Raw genomic sequence first — 21,169 nt, 5'->3', positions numbered from 1 at the left:
CCTCGAACTACTACTATTTGTTCACTTTTTACCCTGTACTTTAATAAAAACAGCGTCTAACTTTCTGGAAAATAAAATTATAGTAACAACGCATACTTTGATGGCAAAATCGAGCTTTATTACTTTGAGAAATGTGTGTTATATATCTTGTATATAATCTAATTATTAATATTTATTTAATGTATAAGAAGAAAAGCTAAATAAATGTCATTTAGTGGGGAAACCAAGGGGGTTTCCTTGAAATTTGTCATATTATCTAGAAAATAATTTTTACAATTGATATTTTGTCCCTAAATTTTCTTCTTATTTTAATTTTGACCAAGAAACATAATTTTGTCATTTTTCTTTTATAAATAAAATGCCGTGAGATAGGGGCAAATAAATTGGGAACTTAAGTAAAACATGAATTTAATGGGAAATTTGATGAAATGGCCCTACTAATAGCCTTAATTTCAGAAAAGGTTCGCGCCTGATAATGTTTGCAAAATAGGCCTTTTTATCTTGCGAAAAGTCTGTAATACCCCTCGAGTGTCTGATTTACCGCTCAATTACGAGAAATGTCATTCACGCATTTTCATCTAAAATGCGTGAGTTGATTAACGCGTTTTAGATAAAAATGCGTGAATGACATTTCTCGTAATTGGTTTATTTCTCGCATTTTATCTATTTCGCGTATTTGGTCTATTTCTCGCATATTGTCTATTTCTCGCATATGGTTTAATTCAATGATTTATTTGTAGGGTGGGCTAGTGAAGGATAAGAAGGTGCAGAAGAACCCAAAAACAAGACTCAAAGCAAGACCTATTGTACTTAAAGAACTCATCAATTAATTATTATAAACAACAACGAGATTCTTTGGTGGTTCAAAGATTTTGTCAAACACCTGGTGTGCAGGAGGACATACCCATATAAAAACACCACTAGCCCATATAAAAACAAAGATACGGTCCCCGCTCACTTTTTGCTGAAATTCACGTTCGTAATCCTTAAAATGATGATTCATTATTACCTTATGCCTCACATGTCTCTCTCCATTTTACTTTTATTTAACGGTACTCTGTTATTTCAAATATTACTGAAACACGGTGATTACTTCATATAAAATTGAACTACTGTAATTATGATCTAATAAAAAGTCAACACTTTCAATTTGGAATATCCAACTTCTAATTGTTACCCACAATAAACAAAGAATTTCAATTCATCTAATTAAATTTTGTTAATAAGTTTTTAACAATGTCTATCCAACAGATAACAGAGAGAAGAAAGAACACTAAACAAATATCAAACTATACAAAAGTATTACCTAGGATGAATGAAATAAAAAAGAAACATATTGTATTTTATCTAGTTACTAATTATCAAACTGTCCATCCGAGTTAAATTGCCCTAAGTTTCCACTTGGTAATCTTAAGTTCCTTCACGAGCTCTGCTTATGCTGTTTCTCTCCCCCCCCCCCCCCCCCCCCCCCCCCTTCACAAGGCTAAATAAACAGTAGACAAAAATGAGCAAAATAACACAAAAGTCAAAACCCTTCTTTCTCGAAGATGGTCTGTTTTGGCTTTGTGGTTTTAGTTGTCAACCGCTTCAATTAGGGTAATTTCATAGTCATTAGGTGCCTCAAATCCATGGAAATTGATAATTGTGGCAGCCACATTTGCAAGTTCTCCAGTTGGAACATCCTTCCTGTACCTCACACCAGCCGTCAAACCTGGCCCTTCAATTGCAATAGGCACTTGTACAAATACAACCAAACCCATGAATTATTTCTCGGTTTTTCACCTTTATATAGTAATAATAATAATGCAAATTTGTTCTTACGGGTTCAAGAGTGTGAGAGGTCAAAATTTGAACATTTCCATTTTTATCAAGATCTGGCTCTCCCTTCTTGTTCCTCTTTACCATATCTTTTGCGTTTCCATGATCTGCAGTAACCACATATATTCCTCCCACTTGCTCAATTGCATCAAATATAATCTGTCAACATCCAAATACACAAAAACTGAATTCAATCAACAACAACAGCTGAATTCAAAAGTATCTGAATCTATATATCCCATAAATGATTGGTGGATTCCTAGGCATTACTTGATCTTGTTTATTTAAGAATAATTTCAAACAACTCATTACTAATCTTGTCCTTTAAATCATCATTAGACAAAATACTCTCTAAAAGAAATTTAGTAATAGAATCCAGATACAAACTTGTTGTCAATAAAATGATCAAGATTTAAGAATAGAAGTTAGACCTTGACAGCTTTATCAGCAGGTTTGCAAGCAACAATGGTGGCATCAATATCACCAGTGTGTCCCACCATGTCACCATTAGGAATGTTGACACGAAACTAGAACAAAAAAGAAGGCCACCACATTTGTCAAAAATAAAAGTTTAACTTATGCTTCCATAGATCAATGAAGTACAAACCCATGTGTTGTTGATTGTCATCATCTTTACATAGATAAAATTTTAAGATTTCCTTAAAACCCTAGATCCTGCATCCAACATAATATCACTTGGATAATATTCAAAACCCTAGAATACATAAGAATGCATTGAGACGAGAATGTCTTACCTTAGCGGAGCAACGAGATCGAAGGGATAGGGTTTGAGAGAGAGTCGGAACCCTAAAAATTTGAGATTTAAAATGATGGTCAAGATTAGGCGTTTTATATAGTATGAAATACACATATTACATAATGTATTACATAATGCGCGTATATGTAATATGCGTCTTTCAACGTATTACATATTATGCGTAAGTGTAATTCGCGTAAGTATAATTCGCGTGAGTGTAATTCGCGTAAGTGTAATTCGCGTAAGTGTAATTCGAGTAAGTGCAGTCACAAGGGCAAGACAAACATTTCGCAGGACGAAAATACCCATTTTGCAAACATTATCAGACGCATGCCTTTTTTGGAATTAAAGCTATTAGTAGGGTCATTTCATCAAATTTCCCTTTCTTACGTAGTTTTCCACTTTTGTATGAAAAAAAAACCATATTAAAAAAATAATATTAATAAATTTGAAAACAAATGATAACGTTCAAAAACGAAAATTACCATGTTATGGACAAAAATATTAAAATAAACTTGATTTATAGTCTACGTTCCAGTTAAATGTCTCGAACGTAACCATATCGAGATAAATATTTATCGAATATTATTATTTTCCTGAATGGTCATTTTTCCTAACATGGTCATTTTTTAATTAATTATTAATATTTTTATACATGAATTTTTTTCTCTCATTCATGTGACAGATCACTTCAAATTTGTGATCTTTCTTTCGTTATATTTTAGTTGTCAAAATCATTTCTCTATAAAAAAAAATGAATTTTTAATTAAATCTATTTAAAGTTATATTTATAAAGTAATAACTAAATAATACAAAATAATATTTACATCATCAAAATAAACAATTAAATTAATGATTTAAATATCAAATTATTATATAATTTTAAAAAAATTAAAATTATCAATGGAAAACAATTAACCATGCAATTTGATAATGATTACTCCAATTTAGTTGAGTTTATTAACAAAGATGGTTGAAATAGAGCAAATAAAAAATGAACAGTGTCAAAAGAGTAAATTTTCAGAACGGCAGCTAAAATAATAATTAATTGATAGTGTCATGTGAAATTAGAATGAATCATCTACCTATTTAATAGAAATAATAAGAAATTCATGAGGAATTAATTGTCACAAGTTCTCCATATAAAATATGGATAGATTAATTCTTTATTTAAAAATAATTTAGAAGAAAATGAATCGAAAAAATTCCAACACCAAATTAAATATCAAATATAAAATAACCTTGAATGCTAAAAAAAACATTGAATAAATGAATTTTCAACTTCTCATGAATTTATTTTTTCTATAAATATTTTAGTTTTTGTTAACCAAATGGAAAATAATGCAATATATATATATATATATATATATTAAGACACAAGAAGCAAAAAGACTAAAGAGAGCTCAACAATAAGAACAAGAACACCAAGCAGAGTCTTATGCACCACCACCATCGGCATACCGCCGTCCCGCGGCGGCTTAATCATGACCGGAAACCTACAAGTATTAACAGAAGGATCATGATGAGTAACGACACCCAATCCAGAGAAATCACAGTTCCAAATATTCTGATCATTCATCTGATAATACATATTAAAAGCATACGAAGCATTCCCCTGCGCAGTAAGATTATTGCAAGAAGATCCATAACCTAAACTCGTACAATCAGACATACTACAAGCATAATCAACACTTTCCGCCAACAACCCTTCATACAAACGAACCGCACGCGGATTCAATACGCACCATCTTCGACCCAAATAACCCACGTCTCGAACAGACACCAAAGGTTTCTGATCGAGTAAAGATTCGTACTTTGCTTTTCCATCGAATTCGAAAATCCCCCAATGTCTCTCGAAGCAACCAGGAGCGATACTCTTTGCGTTTTCATCTATTAAACTAAATAGATAGAAATCGATCACGCCTTTTCTCGCTGGAGTTCCGTTTCCGCTAAGTGCGTGACGAACAAACCCTTGATTGAATCTCTTTGCGTTTTCTGTATTCGCGTTCTTATCTCCGTCTGTCGGCCATCCGACTTCACCCACTATGATTTTCATATCGGGATAGCCTGCTTTCGTTAACGACCAAACTAATGTATCGAAGTTGGCGTCGAACACGTTTGTGTAGAGCTTATCCCCGTCTCTCATGGGTATGTTTGAGGCTACGTCGAAGAAGGCGTAATCTAATGGGAAGTATGAATTTCCGTAGAGACTGAGAAATGGGTATATGTTGATTGTGAATGGGGCGTTGTTTGAGTATAGATATTGTATGATTTGAACTGTGAGGTCCTTTGTATCTAGCCGGAAATCGCCTGCTGATGGAACTTGGTTTGATTCAGGGGAGAAGTAGACGTCGGCATTGAAAGGGACAGTTGCCTTTACCTGTATTGAAGATAGAGATATATATACAAGTTGTCAAGTTTTAATCAACAATTAAGTGATTAACAGTGGAAAGTGTGTTCTTTCTTCTACCTTTGAAGACAGGCCAGCGTGATTGAGAGCTTCTTGAATGTTCTTCAGGGCTGGAAGTGTGAGCAATTGGTAAGTTCCATTGTAGGTCTTTAGAAATGGCTCGTTTCCTACAGCAACATATCTGCAGGCGGGCATGAAGCATGATGAAAGAATGATAAGAAAGAATGTAGCTTTCTTTGTTTTAGGATATGTCAGTGACGTAGTACATTAACATTATGCAAGCAAGCAGAAAGATTGGGACTGTGAATTGAGTTAAAAAATGAAAGAGACGTGCTAACAGATAATTGGGAAGTGAAATCACATGATCGAAAAAGGAAGATAAGAACCCACAAGGAGGAAAAAAGTTGAGATCTTGAATATACAAGTGGAAAATGATTCAAGATCCTAGTTGGAGACGTGTAAAGTGTGATATTGAATGTATAAAAAAAAGAATCTCATCTGTCATCATCGTGTAAAAGAGATTGCATGAATTGGGTGGCTTCTTTCTCGGATTCAACTTAACACGTTTTTAGTGAGAATTCAAATTGAAACATTTGATGAAGAATATGCATGTCAAGAACAGAGGATTACTTGATATTGACACCGCCGGAATAGCAAAAACGGGTGACATTGGCTTTAACCCAAGCAGAAGCGAAATGATGATCCAAACTAACTTGCTGCAACATATAATTGGGAAGGGCTAGCATTACTTCAATTTCAGATCCAATTAATGCCTGCAAAATCTTCTCGTTAGGTTCAAAAAGCTTCACCTTTGTAAACCCATTCTCCTTCAACATCTTCACCACCATTTCTGGACGAAGAGAATGCGTCGCCATTGTTCCCCAGTTCACTCCCATGCTTTCTACTTCAGTCAAAATTGTAACCAAGAACAATAACATAATCAAGGAGTACTGTGCAAATTCCATCATCATATATTGAAAGAGAAGAAGAAGAAGAAGAAGAAAAGGGGATTAAGTCTTTGTTATGATATGGGTTTTATAGAATATGGTGGAATGACGATTGCAGAATGATATCTCTGTCTGTCACTCAAGCACTCACAAATAATTTTAAATGACTGGTTTTATTGTTAAAGAGAAAAAATTTAATAGTTTATTGGAGGGAGAAAAAGAGGTGATGAATTGGAGAAAAATGGTAGATTCCTTTCTTTAGACAGTTCTTAGTTTTGCTATTTATCCTCTGAAATTTATGTCAAGCTCCAAATTTATAGGAGATGTCACTTTTCCTCTTTAATTTTCTGATGAATTCCAAGAGCTTGATAGATCTTTTGATTATTTGAGGGATTTTGTTGTTTTTGTAAAATATGTATTTAAATTATAATTTTTTATTATATATTAATACATTTTAAGTTTTTTTATCAAAAATATACCGACGCCTAGATGACATTCTCATATTTTTTTACATAATTCTGGATATAATTTCATATTTTTTATCACCACATAATACCATGTTGCTATCAGAAGCGTAACCCTTGTTTCTTTTAGAGAAATTCCTAATTGTTTCAGAACAACTAGAAAGAGATTTTTTAACCATAAAGAATTCGGTTTAGATGTAGGATATTTATCCTGAAGTTTTCGCAATTCATCACCAAAGATTTGACATTTTCGAACTCTATCTGTAACCCACTAAAGGTCCGGAAAACAAAGAGAAGATGTGTACAAACGAAATATCTAGCAACAAGAAGTAAAAGAATTAAATAATAATTTTTTCCATTCTACTAATGACTAATCCATAATAATTCGTAAATCTAGATCGGCTAATTGTTCACGAATAACATCCGCTCCAGTAGAGATCTCTTGTATTAAAGTCCAAGCTTCTCATTACAAGTAGTCATTCGAGCATAACCTCAAAATCATCAATAAGTTAAATAACCCGAATCCGAATAAGGCATAAAGGAACAAACTTTCTTACAGATTTAGATTAAATTTTGTTTAATGTTAAATCTCATCTTGCATTAATTTTAATAAAAATTTAGAGATAAAGTGAGTGATTCTACTATACACACATGTGCTGATACAAAATAAGACAAAAAAAAAGATGAACATAAATATTAGTGTAAGATTAACATAATCCTCCTAAAAAGATTTGACTAGAAAGAAGATTGACTTGATGGGGATGAGTATCTCTCTGTCTATGAAAGCAAACTTTACAGCCTGAGCTGGCGTGTATCATCCCCAATTCAATCTTTCCCTTCTTTCTTGCTGATCTTCTTTTTACCCCCAAAAACAACACCCTTTTCCCAAAGTTAAAACCTTTTCTTTAAAGTTTCTAATCCCATACAAAATTCAATTATAAATTATAGCAGCAGCAGCTCCTCAAAGGATCTTTCTTGTTTATTGTGCCATTCTCAATAAGATGGATAAAATATGTCTACTCTTTCTCTTTTACATAATAATGCCTTTTGCCCCCTCATTCTTATCCTTTTGCTACCTCCTGTCTCTTGCTAATAGCAAAAACCTAACATTTAAACCAAAACCCAAATAATAAACATAATAATATCACTGAAAAATGATTTCTTTCTCACCAAAAATATAATTTCAATAACAAACAGGGGAGGGGAAAAAGTAAAGTAGTAGCACCAACATACAAATAGAAAAATCAGGTGACAGTCAGTCGAGTTTATCTATTGAATAATTAAAATAAATGAAAGTATTAATAAGCACTTGATGACTAAGTAAGTAAGTGGCTTTTCCTCTTTATTTCCTTCTTTTCCTTAATAATAGCTTTCTTGCCAAGTAAAGATGGGAAAAACAAGGGCCACCCAAAGTCGGCTTATATATAAATAGGAGGGGAACACTATTTGCTGACCTATTGTGTGCTTTTGGAAATTTCTTCGTTCAAGCATGTCTCGTCTGGCAATCTAAAGCTTAAACAATACATTGCCTGCATGATAGAGAAATGTTATAGAAAATATTGTGAGAAAATAAGAACATTTCATTATTAATCATATATATACCTTGTTCGGAGCAACATCTCTGACTTTATGGAACACTGGTTCTTTTATGCTAGCACCTAAGGTAGACTCGGCCTCCTACAAAAAATAAGTTGATAAAAAAACTTGTATCTAGTTTACAACGCACCTTGTTGGTTGGACAAGTTTTTATTGGAACTTACAGAAAACATAAACTCTTTGGTTTCATTGGACCGCATAAAGCAATAGCAGTGAATCAAGGGTAAAGGACCCTTCCAGTGTTTCCTTTGGATAAGGCCCCTAAATGCATCTGCAAGAGCATTTCCATCCCATTCATATATTCATCGCTTTACCAAATAAAAAATAAAAATTCATGATAAAATCACAAACATGTAAAGCAACAGAAGAAGTGTATTATTGAAAAATAAGCATTTCATTTTCTAGTAGGAATTTAGCAACCAACTTCAAATGTTACAAAGCGAAAAGAAGAAAAGATGCTTTAGTTATCGTCTGAAAGAATTAACAGATTATTATTTGGGTAATAGAAACTTTGTATATCCGTTTTGAGGGGATTTATGTTCGGACACTTACCAAGAAACTGTAGAGCAGAAGCGGGTAAATTCATCACAATATGGTCAACATGCTCCCATGGCTTAGTACTTGGTATCTGCAAGCTTTTTATTCTTTTGCTTTTCCTATGTTCCGGCTTACTATCTGTACAAACACCCCATGTCAAAAGTTATAAAAAAATTACAAATTTGTGCAAAATGTTTCATTTTGTTTTGCTGTTCTTGGTTTGTGTGAAAACGACACTTGTATTCACTTTCTTTGCAAAACTTGTTTGTAAAGACACTTTTTGGACTTCATTTTAATAATTAAAATGGCACTAAACCGTTTTTAAAAATAAAATTAATACTTTCTATCCATGCAGTACAAGTTAGCAATGGTGATCTGGTGGGGTCCACCTCACCTTCTTGAACAGAGCACCTCTTAACCGCAGTGACACTTGCAACAGGATCTGAGCATGTTCTTTCTGCTGCCTCCATCTCGCGAGCTCCAAGTTTACCTAGACCCCATAGATACTAAGTTTAGAAGAAAAGGATATAAATACCATATATCTTTGTAGGCTAAAAATACCTTCAGGATTTATAGAATCCACTTCAACAGTAGCCTGCTTGATGCACGTCTCCCCTGTGCTAGGGTGAGAACAAGACTCAAGAATGCTATCATGAGCAGAAGCTGATGACATCAATTCGCGAACAAATTTCCTCGCATCCAAGTTGTAGGTGCGGACCAGTTCTCCGACTTTGTTTAAATTAGAGTTAATCTTCAAATAATGCACACTATCTGGATTCAAATCATTCGCATAAACCAGACATCCTTTCTGTGCTGCTGGGATGGCAAATGGGCCAATACCAGAAAACATATCGCAAATTGTGTCTCCTGATTGGAACTGAGAGACGAGCCTTATGTGTTCATGTTCCAATCTTGAGTTCCAATAAACCGAGCGGTAATCCAGTTTAAATATTGCACCATATTGCTTAACTTCTGTAACCATGTCATCATCTCCAGCCAGAACTTCAAACTTTGGCACACGGAACTCATTGGTTATACTTCCAACTTTATTAACAATGGTTCTGATCCTTGGGTGATTTTTCTGATTAAAAACGTACAAAGAGAACCCAATATAAGTATAAAAAGTTGTAGGAAATATATATATAGGAAAAAGCTGGTTTCCATATTTGAATAAATAAGGTAAGCCGGACTTGATGCAATTCTGACCAGCTGTCAATCAAATCTTTTTGCCCAATGATAAAGAAGGAAAAACTAGAAAAATTAACATGCAATTTTTTTTGCTAAATGGGGAAAAATACTCCCTTCTGTTTCCAAGAATGCGTGACATGAATGCAATACAAAAAGACAGCCATCTACTTACATTAAACTTTTAAAGTATTAAACATGAGAATATTCATGCAAGAGAGTTCTGATACGTGTTAGGGTAAAATTGGTTTATTAGTGGGCCTTTGCTAGTGGATCTTTGTTAGCAGGTTTTGGATTAATATTGCTTAGTTTATTTAGTAATACTATATGTAGTTAAGCTAGGGCTAGGGGTCATGTAAGAGGTATGCTTGAATACTAATGTAATGTCTCTATCTCTCTCCTAGCCCTAGGGCATTCAAGTTCTCATTGTAATGCAGTATATTTTATCTCCTTTATTCTTGACCTAATATCTCATTACTTACCTATTATACCTAAGCCTAGTACTTCACTTTGTATCAACTTCATTCTGAAAAAAAGGTAAAAGCATATAAAGGAGATCCTCAACATTATATTTAAAAATATATGGCTTGGAGGTGACAGAACATAATCGTCTTCAAAATTCTAGGTTGCTTTCCCTCAAGTAATACTGAAGAAGTAAATATAGAAGTTGTTTCATTTAATGAATGCTTAGTAAGAAAGAACATAAAAGGCCAAAGAAAATGAACATACATCGTATATGACCTTTGCAATAACATTTTTATAAGGAAGTGTATCATCTGTGAGATTCAGATGGGCAATGTGACCTGCAAAAAAATAGTTAATATAATTAGACTTTTCCAAATAAATGTGAATGGCCTTGCCATGGGTGAAATATTTGAAAGTCTTCGAAAGGAAATTGAAGGAAAGAAATAAGTGATGACAGAAAGCAGAATAGAAAGAAAAAGAACAATAAGAATACTTAACTACAGTCTCAAAAGATGAAGGTACCTCAACTCCGGGAGGTAGAATCTGCTTCAGCACATGATCTAGAAGCAAGGTTCATATTCATAAATCATCATAAAACAGAGAAAATTAAATCTCAAAATTGAAAGGACTTTCTACAGCCATAGGCCACGATAGGTCCAAATAATTGCGATTTTTTAAACAGAATCTTTACCTGCGCCCCAGTAAGAATATCCTAATGTCAGAGAATAGGGAACCACTTCAACCTCAAAAAGCAACTTCAGTTCATCTATTTTTTCACTTGGAATATCTGATAAATCTGTTTACAGTAAAAAAAGATTGAATAAGCAATTGTGTGTCATTAGCTGGCACATCCCTAGAAACAGGCATGTTCTACATAAACAAAACAAACAAATAATTGTGACAAGATACATCATAGCATAAATGTAGGATTTAATCATTTATAACAGCAAACAGAATACTCTGACAAGATACCAAAAAGGTATTGGTCATAATCCAAATATACATCACAATTATTGCAATATTCTTCCACCGATTTTATCTATTGAGCCTATGTTAGATGATATAAGGTGTATAAATTCCCACAATGATACGTTAGACACATTAAGAATTTTCATTTGTGACTGTAAACACCAAAGTTCAATATAGTTACCAGAATGTTGAACCTTCTCAGATAGTACAAGGTAACGGGTCTTTTCACTTGTTGGGTCTTCATTTATTGGCTTTACGCGGGGCTTGTCCAATAAATAACTGCAGAAAAAGCAAAAAATAGTAATTTTCAGAAAAGTAAAAAAAATGTTTAGGCTCCTTCCTAAGAATGCATTCTATTGTCATACTTCATGGATAAAGTATCAGATTTTGAATATATAAGTCATAACTGAAAGCCAATCGATTATAACACCAGGGAGTGATAACTGTGATAATAGTGATATGACAAATTCCCAGCAGCATGTAGTAAGTAACATGTGAAGTTAGACTGATTCAACAGCTTTGACTACAAATAGGATATAATCATAGAAAGAAATTAGCTTCAGAATATGAAATGTGATACCATCCTCCTGCTGGTTTAAGAATTTAGGGTTTGGGTTAAATATGTTCAATTGAAGTGAATCCAAGATAAACCAACTACTAACTAAACAAATTAAATAAAAAATCGGATTATACCCATTCAAGATGCGGCTGACAACCTTGCAAAGCTCACGAGGGACCCGAAGTGCCCACAATTTCAGATGCGTTTCAAATTTGCTCTCGTCCAACATGTTAATTCTATTATACAGATATCCCCAATGGAAAGCTCTACAACCAGAAAAAGAGTAGGTTAGTGAAATGATAATGAAGGAATAATATCAGCGTAATGTATAAATATGAATTCAATTGCAGAAAATCCATTCACTTAATAGAATTTCAAAATTAAAATCAAGAGTTTACTATACCTCTCAATTAAACTGAAGTAAAGAGAGAGAGAGAGAGAGAGAGAGAGAGAGAGATCTAGGGTTTAACTAAACCTGGATCTCCGGCGACTGTGGCTGGTTAGGGCGAACGACGGCGAGGGGTTATGGTGAAGAAGAAAGGGTTCCAAGAGAAGGGTTTATGATTTTTATTTTTTTTATTTTTTTCAGTTTTTTTTTAGGCTGGAATAATAACGATTGTAGCCTCGGAGTTAGGTCACTATTGTAATTTTGGGCTCTAACTTTCAAATTAAGGCTGGAATAACGATTGAGGACTCGGAGTTAGGTCACTATTGTAATTTTGGTCTCTAACTTTCAAAATCACTATTTAGGCTCCAATTTACAAAATTTAACCTAGTGGACTTGTTTTTAATAATATTGGGCTATAACCAAATCCTTTATTTTCCTTTTATGGAGGAATTATTAAATTGGGATTTGGATAATTCAAATTTTAGACCCCTTTTTAAATAATAATTCTAGTTCAATATTATAAATGTTATAAAAAAAATGAAGTTTTGTCTTTAACTGTTTCAAATAATGTTAATTTACAAAATTTCATCCAAGTGAGAATTTTGGCTATCGATTATCTAAAATTCGATAGTTAAACTAGTGACATGTATTTTTATTTATTAATTTATTTATAAATACCGCGTAAATAATAAGTTAACCGCATTTGAAACCGTTAAGATAAAACAAAGCATAATTTAATAATGAAGATAATCAAATTTTAAGGTTCAAACACGATTAATTTATTATCTATGTAGTATTTATAAATAAAATGTTTATGTCACTAATTTAACTACCGAATTTCATAAAAATTAGAGTTTTAACTATCAATTCTCTAAAAATCGAAAGTTTAAACTCAACGTTCGCTGAAATTTGATAGTTAAAATAGTGACATTTATTTATTTATTTATTTGTAAATACCGCGTAGATAATAAGTTAATCGTGTTTGAAATCGTTTTTTTTTTTTTTTTTTTTTGTATAATTTTAATAATAAAAAATTCAAATTTTATAGAAAATATTTGAAATCTTAATTTTTGGAATAAGGAGATCTAATTTGAGAATTTGGTTGTTAATCAAATATTGACAAAATGGTGCAATATCCAAATATTCAAACTTTGTGTTTTTTACAATAAATAACACTAAAAATTACCCATTTCCCTAACGGGAAGCTTTCTATCAACTTAGTTAACCTGAAATCAAATTTCATCACCCTTAATAGATGTATCATGGTCATATTCAAACTTTAATTTTTTTTATTATATGTTATCATCATTTTGAATTTTTAGCTTCCCTATTAAATTTTGTCTTCAATTTATTTTTCTTAAAAAGTGATGTAAGTTGAGTTTATTTAAAATGGAGACTTGAACTCAATTTAATTATAAATGGGGTGGATTTCTTTATTAAATAATTTTATATACATTTTTCAATCTAGTTGACTATGATTCCAAATCACCTACTTTCATGTATACCACACTATATAACAAAAAAGATTGTACATGTTGTGAAAAATAAATTAAAATGATATTTATAAGTTTATAACTATAGAAGAAAGAAACAAATTAATAGTTGTTGAACCGTTGTTTTCAAATGGAAAATATATAATATTTTAATAAACCCTAACAAATCAAATAATCATTGGGATTGATTACATAAGAAAAAAAACTTATTAAAATGCATTTATATTATTGTATTTGTGCCTACCCCGTCTGAACGAAAGAAAGAAGCCGTATGGAGAAAAAGACGAAATAAATAAGAAGGGTATGACGATTTTAGGATTAGTTTGATTTAACTTAATTTTTCTACTATATATTATTCAGTTTATTCGCAGTTGTTTTAATCGCTATATATATAAATGGTCTGAAAACCTTGAATTACCGGAATCAAATTAATATTTATTGAAAATAAGATGTTTATTTAACATTATGTACTCATTTGATTGTTTACTTTTTTTTTGTGTTTGTAAGTGTTTTCTGTAAAAATCAAGAGTTAATTTGATTCAACTTCTTCGTTCAATATTTTTATTATATTTTGTTACATTTAATTGTTTTAGTTTATATTTTATATTTATTTTAGAATTCAGTTGATTGATTAAACATTTGTGTTTGTTTATTTGTAATATATATGTTAAAATTACAGTATCATTTTAAAATTATAAAACACATTTATTTTATTCAATAAATTACAAATGTAGCAACCTAAAAGTGAAAGTTCATATAAAAAATGGTTAAGGATGATTATTATGATATGAATTGTTATAAATTCCTCATAGATTGATCAATAAAAAAATTTAAAAAAAAATATATATATATATATATATGTATATATATAAATCATCTTTTAACACATAAAACGAGATGATCGGATAAATGAGTGAAACGGAAAAGTACATTATGATTTATTTACACTTCCATTTTTTTATATTTGTTATTTGAGAATTTTTTGAGATTTTGTTCAAAAAATATTGTTTTGCATTAAAAAGTAGGTTATTTGTGTTTTAATTTGTTAAATTATTATAATTTTATTTTTTATTTAATTTTTATTTTTTAAAAATAAATTAAAATTATTTTTGTACTTTAAATGATAAAAAAAGTGGTTTGATTGTTAGAATAATATCAAAATAGAATTAATATTTTTTATAAATAATTGGGTAAAATCCAAAAATAAAATCTAAAAATACACATCAAAAACTTCTAAAATTAATGAATGAAACTACCCTTTAAAATGTAAAATCTGTGTATAGATTAGATAACAAAAACTTGAAGAAGTAAACTGATTTTATGAAGTAATTAGAACAATCTTTAGAAATCCATCAATCAAAATTCATCAATTTCATGACAATGAAGTAAAATAAATTTCTAATAAAAGTTCCATTTTAAATTCCATTGTATATAGATAATCAAAGCTCTGCAAATTTTAATATTTACATTTCGAAACTTCTCAAAGTTCTTCATCAATCTCTCCACATACAAAACTCTAAAGACTAAATTACCAATTACTAGCAACTGGTACTATTTCTGAAAACTATTCTAATTTCTTTCTATGTTATCCATGAAATGAATCCCTTCATCATCATCTTCATCATCAGATCACCATAAAGCTTCAATCTTTCTTCAATCAATCGGATATATCATGATCATGCCAACACATAAGCATTGAAACACATCGGCTAATGATGTATAACCTGGCTCTCTGTTGCCGATAGTAATAAGAACACTTCTTCAAGAACCCAGCTTTAGATGATCTCCGGCTCGATTTTGCTTCCCTCCTTACATGGGTTGTCTCCATTTTCATGGCCGAGGATTTCTCACTGTTGCGGCGGCGGCAGCGACGACGGCGACGGCGGCTGTGTGATGAGAGAGAGAGAGGAGAGAGAGAAATAAGAGTGAGGAAATGGATGCGAAATTGGTTCGGTTAATAAGGGGGAAAGAAGGCGGCGGACAGCAGCTTTGTTGAGAGTGGGGACACGGCGGACCCGCGGCTAGGAATTTTGTCACGTCATACACATTATTATTATTATTACTTCATTTTATGGTTTTCTAAATCTTATCCCTTTTTATTATTTTATTTATTACACTATTTGTTAAAATCTATATATGACTGTTATTTGTAATTATCAATTACATTTCTACCATTTTAATAATTTCATGTAATTAATATATATATCATAGGATAAGGTCAACTATGAACCTACATCCATAGTAATCTGAGTTTAGTGATCTTGAAAAATTGAGTAGGCATACAAAAACGAAAAAATTATTGATAAAATCAGTAAATAAAGATAATATTTATAAGAATTATATGAGCAAATAATGAATTAAATTAAAAAAAATTAAAAAGGTAATATCACATTTTTATCGTAAAAAGTTAATTAATTGTCCCTGACCACATGAACACCCAAATCAGAAAAATAAAAAAATAATAATACTAACAAGGTTTGATTCTGAATCCGATTCAGAACACATGCATATGTTGTTAACCTATAGTTTAACATACATTAGTTTGATTATAAATAATAGAAGAGGAGTGTAATTATCAATAAAATGTCGAAAAAACTTAAATAAGACGGAATTTTCAAGTTGCTACATGAAATCGAAGATAGAGAATGTTATACCTTAAGAGGTGAATCCCATAATGTATGAGAATCCTTGAATCTATTCAAGTCTCATAATTTAATGATAGTAGGGATTGTCATTCTTGGACAGTTGAATATGATGGAATGTTTGTTTCAAGTTTGATTTGGGATACTATTTGGAACAATAGAAACATTGTTGGATGGTCTCATATTTTTTGGTTTCCAAAGATCATTCTTAGGCACCAATTCATTCTGTGGTTGGCCTTTCTTCCTACTCGTGATAGGCTTAAGTGTTTTATGAACATTCCAAATTCAAAGTGCGTTTTATTATGTGATGACAATGAATAAAGTTTGAGTCATTTACTTGGGTGCTGCCCTTTTTCTTTGGATTTGTGAGGGTAAGTTTGCTAAGTCAATGGCTTTCCTCAACTTTCCTAAGGAGTGGATGGATATGAAGGAAGTTGCTATTATAAAAGCGAAGGATAATCAATTCTATACAAATGTTTTCAAATGTTGTTTTGTGTCTATTATTTACCATGTTTGGGCAGAACGAAACTCAATGACGTATTCTAGGGTGAGATGTGATGATAAAATTTGGAAAAACATTATTTTTTATTGCAATTTTATCATCTGTACCTAGAAGCGAGTACCCAAGAATGAGCAAAATTGGACTTTATGTCAAAATTAGAGCATCGATTATAATGAAGTCACTCATCTTTGCGATTTCAATGCGAGATGAAAACTCATGGTTACTTGGTAATTTGGTTGTTTGATTTTTGATTGTTGTATTCATGTTCATTTATTCCGTGTACGGGATTTCTATTTTTGTCAATTTCGTTTGTTAAGGTTAATGTTTGTTTTGCCTTAATACTACACTTATGTAAGTTTTTTCTTGAGATTTTTTTTATAAAACGACGTTAGTTACGTCGTTTTCCAAAAAAAAAAAATAATAAAATAATTATTTTAACTTAAAAAATATATATTTTTTTAGGGCACCCTGGTCCGTGTGCTCAAAGTTTTGTTAAATAGATTTAAAAAAAAAATGATGTTTTGATTGATATTAGTTTTATTATTATTATTATTATTATTATTTTAAAATTAAAAACTGATAAAAATGAAGTTATTTGAGTTTTTTATAAGATGAATTATTAAATATATATATTTAAAATTTTAATTTAATAAAATAAATTTAAAATATTTTGATAAATTAAATTATATTGATAATAGTTTAACAATTTTGTATTTTGTTTTTAAGAAAACAACTTGTTTTATTAATAATTTTGTAGGTTAGATTTCTAGAATATTTCAACACTATGACGCTGTAGAAGGTTTATATAATAAACTATTATTGTTGCCAAAAATATATCCACACTTAAAATAGGTTTCTAGGTTATTATTAAATTTTAAAACAAATTTATTAAATCACTTAATTTATAATTAAATTATTTTTATTAAATTTAAGTTTAAAATATGAAAGAACATTTTGATAATTTATCATACAAAAATCTTTATTAAATAAGATATAAAAACACATAAAAACAAAAGATCAAACAAGGTTTTAAAGTCCCTATGCAAAGTGGCACGAGGGAAATAATTTTAATTTAGTATCATCCGATTTAGTCAATGAACTTCCCAAAATGTCACAATTCCAACAAAATAGTATTCATAGCTTGATAGTGAAATTTGGAGGAAAAAATTAATTTTCTATTGATAAAGATATTCTAGTAACAATTATTCAATGAATAATGTGATGAAATTCCATATTAAGGTTCTCCTCATCAAGACACAAAGATGAATTTGATTAAAAAACTATCATGTTTTATTTTGTTTATAAAACAGATTACAACTTATTTATATATATATATATATAAATAAATAATTTGGACAACGAAATTATATCCAAATAAAAATTCATATGGGTAGAAAAGAGGAAAAAAAAATTATTCTGAAAAATGGCAGAAAGAAGAGATAAAAAAAAAATTCAAGAAAAATGAGCATGTTTAAGAAATTTTTGTCCCAGGGATTTTTTTTTTTTTTTTTTTTTTGAGATTTTTTTTTTACAAATATAACCCCTAATTTTTTAATTTACATAGAAATTGATACCAGTACAAATATTAAATTCAATTAATGAAACAAAAAATATTTTAAGTATCAATATTTAAAGTGATAACTTTATAAACTAATTTCTAAGGCGGATCTATATTAGGCTCCAGCTGGCTAAAGCCATTAAAATAAATAAATAATAATATAACTCCCTATTTTTTAAATATTTTTACATAATTCACTATTTTTTTTTTGTAATTCATACAAAAATGGATAATTTATTCATTCGTTTTATTTATAATATTTTTGTTACCATTTTAAATTTATCCTAATTTTTTTTCAAGTTTACCTAACTCGAATTAATGAATTACACCTACTAATTTTTACAATTTTTGTATTTTTTTATATTTGGCTATTAATTAGTCTTGAACAAAAAATGTGAAGATTAATTTACTTCTTAGATCTTGAAGTAGAAGGTTTCATTTTGCTTCTTATAAAACTTTAGGGACCACTTTTGGTCATTTTTTTCGTTTTAATACAGCTCTTAGTGGGCCAATTCAGAAAACTGTAAAAATAAAGGCCCATTCTATGAAGCTTCGTCAGTTTAGTAAGAAACGTGCGAGGAAGCCCAACCTGGACTAGTGGGCCCTATTGGTCACTGTAAAGTCAAAGTAGAGCTTGTTTGTTTGATGTTGATTTACTCAAAACACATCTATCATGTTTTATTTTATTTTATTTTTGAAAATAAATAACTTTTTAAATATATATATTAAAATAATTTAACCAATTAAAACTTAATTACTGAACTAATATTTTTTTAGATAATTCATTTATATTAAAAATGATAAAAAAAAATTTAAACACTACAACATAACCTGACATAAAAAAAACGATTAACTCCACGGTTTCGACCTTCTGGAATGATCTAAAAAAAACGTCATAATAATAGTCTAACAAATGATACGCATCGATCTACTATCATTAAAAATAAAACGATTTATGATAACTAAATTATATATGTTTATCAGCAACTACCTAAAATTCGGATATTACCTTAAAAAAATCTCGATAATATTTCACAAAAAACTCAAAATTACTAGTCATTTCAAATAATCAATCATTTTATCAAACCATTTAAAAAAAACGATAATCAAACAAGCTTGAAATGTTTATTGGCTTTATATGTGATGAGAAATTGGACTTTTTGTCTATTTGACCGCCACGTTTTCACTTAAATTTATTTTAATAAATGAATACTTTATAGAAATATATACTTTTATTTTTTTCTCATATATTATATTATAAAAATAGGAATAAAATATTAGAAATGACACGTGATAATTTTTGTTCTTCACTGGCCGGCCCAGCCGACTGAAGAAAACCGACAGCAGATCCATACTGAAAGTGGGTCCAATCTTATCTCTTAAATGATAAGAAAATTCGTGTTCATGACTCACACATAAATTATTAATTATTATTATATTACTCCACTCAATAATATGTTATTAAATATATTTATTATATAAAAAATATTATATTGGAGATTATTTTAATACCATATTACATGGAAGATATTATGGAATTGTAGTTCGAGTAACTTAAGCTTTTTTTTATTTGAGTGTATTTAGCTAGGATTTTTATTTTTTTCGAAATGAGTTTCAGTTCACCCCGAACCTCTCTATATAGATTCCACCTGAGTATATTTAACTTTGGTATAAGTTCATATAAAAAGTTATATTATTAAGAAAAAATTTAAAATAAATAAAAATTATTTTAATTAATAAATTAATTTATAAAGAAATGAATGAATTAATAATAAATTATTTAACTAACAAATATAATTAAGTTCAAAATTTCTAAATATTAAATAATATAATAAGTTCTTCGTTGTATCCAAGTCTTTTCATTCTCACAAAAGAAAAAGTTCAAATTTTTAAGGAATAAAATTAAATGACTTTTGGATTTTTTAAATTAATTTTAAATCTTAATTATTTAAAAAATAATGATAGTAAATAATTTTAAGTTAATAATTTTTTTTTGTTTGTTTTTAAAAAAATTTAAAATATTATTAAGATATAATAATAAAATAAAAATAAATAAATAAATGGTATTTTATATTTAATGAATTTAATAATGTGATATATGAGTTAAATATTGTTTAATGAGGGTGAGTCATTTAATTCGAAGATAATTTGATATAATTTTTTAAATTTCAGTCTACTTTTATTATTTTTTATAAGAAAATTTTATCAAATAGTTCTATTTTAAGAATCATTTCGTTCATTTTATTAATTAAAATATTAAATATGTTTTATTAATGTTATTTTATCAAATAGTTTTTTATAAACTCCACTCAAAAACCAAGATCAAGCATGATATTGGAGTATCTTCTTTTTAACTTTATAAATTTATACACCAATTTTTTATATATTTTTTTGCAGTGGAAATCAAATATAAACTTATTTTTTTAGCATTTTAGATAATATTATTAACATTTAAATTACCTTATTAGGTTATGTATGTTTGTACTGATTAGATTTATATTATAATATTTTCATTTAATAATTTTTAATCATAAATATAAACATAAAAATTATAATAAAGGAAATTAATCCTTAATGGGCTTTTCGTACTATCAAAGGAAATGTCCTAAAAACAAAAGAACAGACAAACCATAATGTTTCATGCAGGCCTTGGCCTTGCAACAATTTTTATCAGGCTTTTATTTTATTATGATTCATAATTAAAGTTTATAAAGAAGAGATTATTATTCATTGTAGGTTTATTTTTTATGGTAAACAAGCAAACATGATCCTAATTATTTTCATGCCATAATTTAACACACAATAAAAGCACTAAATAAGACCTAATTAATTCAACTATATATTATTAGGTCTACACACATATGCTCTAAAATAAAATA

At 29.6% G+C, this 21,169-nt stretch overlaps 2 protein-coding genes across 3 annotated transcripts; both read right to left on the bottom strand.

Annotated features, from left to right (window-relative positions):
• Positions 1–3,944: 3,944 nt before the first annotated feature.
• Positions 3,945–5,860, bottom strand: LOC124911650 (glucan endo-1,3-beta-glucosidase 8-like). The gene is made up of 3 exons (XM_047452154.1): positions 5,616–5,860; positions 5,046–5,166; positions 3,945–4,955 (listed from the first exon to the last, which is right to left on the bottom strand). Exons 1-3 carry the CDS (start codon positions 5,858–5,860, stop codon positions 3,945–3,947), a joined length of 1,377 nt encoding a protein of 458 aa, XP_047308110.1.
• Positions 5,861–7,100: 1,240 nt separating this feature from the next.
• LOC124912377 (tRNA (guanine(37)-N1)-methyltransferase 2) lies at positions 7,101–12,294 on the bottom strand. Of its 2 annotated transcripts, XM_047452989.1 has the most exons (13): positions 12,183–12,294; positions 11,842–11,973; positions 11,330–11,427; positions 10,871–10,975; positions 10,677–10,739; positions 10,444–10,517; positions 9,091–9,610; positions 8,924–9,019; positions 8,545–8,667; positions 8,157–8,263; positions 7,999–8,073; positions 7,851–7,925; positions 7,101–7,499 (listed from the first exon to the last, which is right to left on the bottom strand). In XM_047452989.1, exons 2-12 carry the CDS (start codon positions 11,934–11,936, stop codon positions 7,851–7,853), a joined length of 1,431 nt encoding a protein of 476 aa, XP_047308945.1. In that variant the 5' UTR covers positions 11,937–11,973; positions 12,183–12,294; the 3' UTR covers positions 7,101–7,499. The 2 variants fall into 2 exon arrangements, with proteins under 2 accessions (XP_047308945.1, XP_047308944.1); XM_047452988.1 differs by lacking the exon at positions 7,101–7,499 and having other exon boundaries at positions 7,561–7,925.
• Between the last annotated feature and the right edge of the window lie 8,875 nt (positions 12,295–21,169).

This window comes from Impatiens glandulifera, chromosome 8, assembly GCF_907164915.1.
Source record: "Impatiens glandulifera chromosome 8, dImpGla2.1, whole genome shotgun sequence".
NCBI classification, from domain to species: Eukaryota; Viridiplantae; Streptophyta; class Magnoliopsida; order Ericales; family Balsaminaceae; genus Impatiens; species Impatiens glandulifera.
The sequence above is the reverse complement of the archived record's forward strand: the minus strand, read 5'-3'. Positions and strand labels throughout refer to the sequence as shown.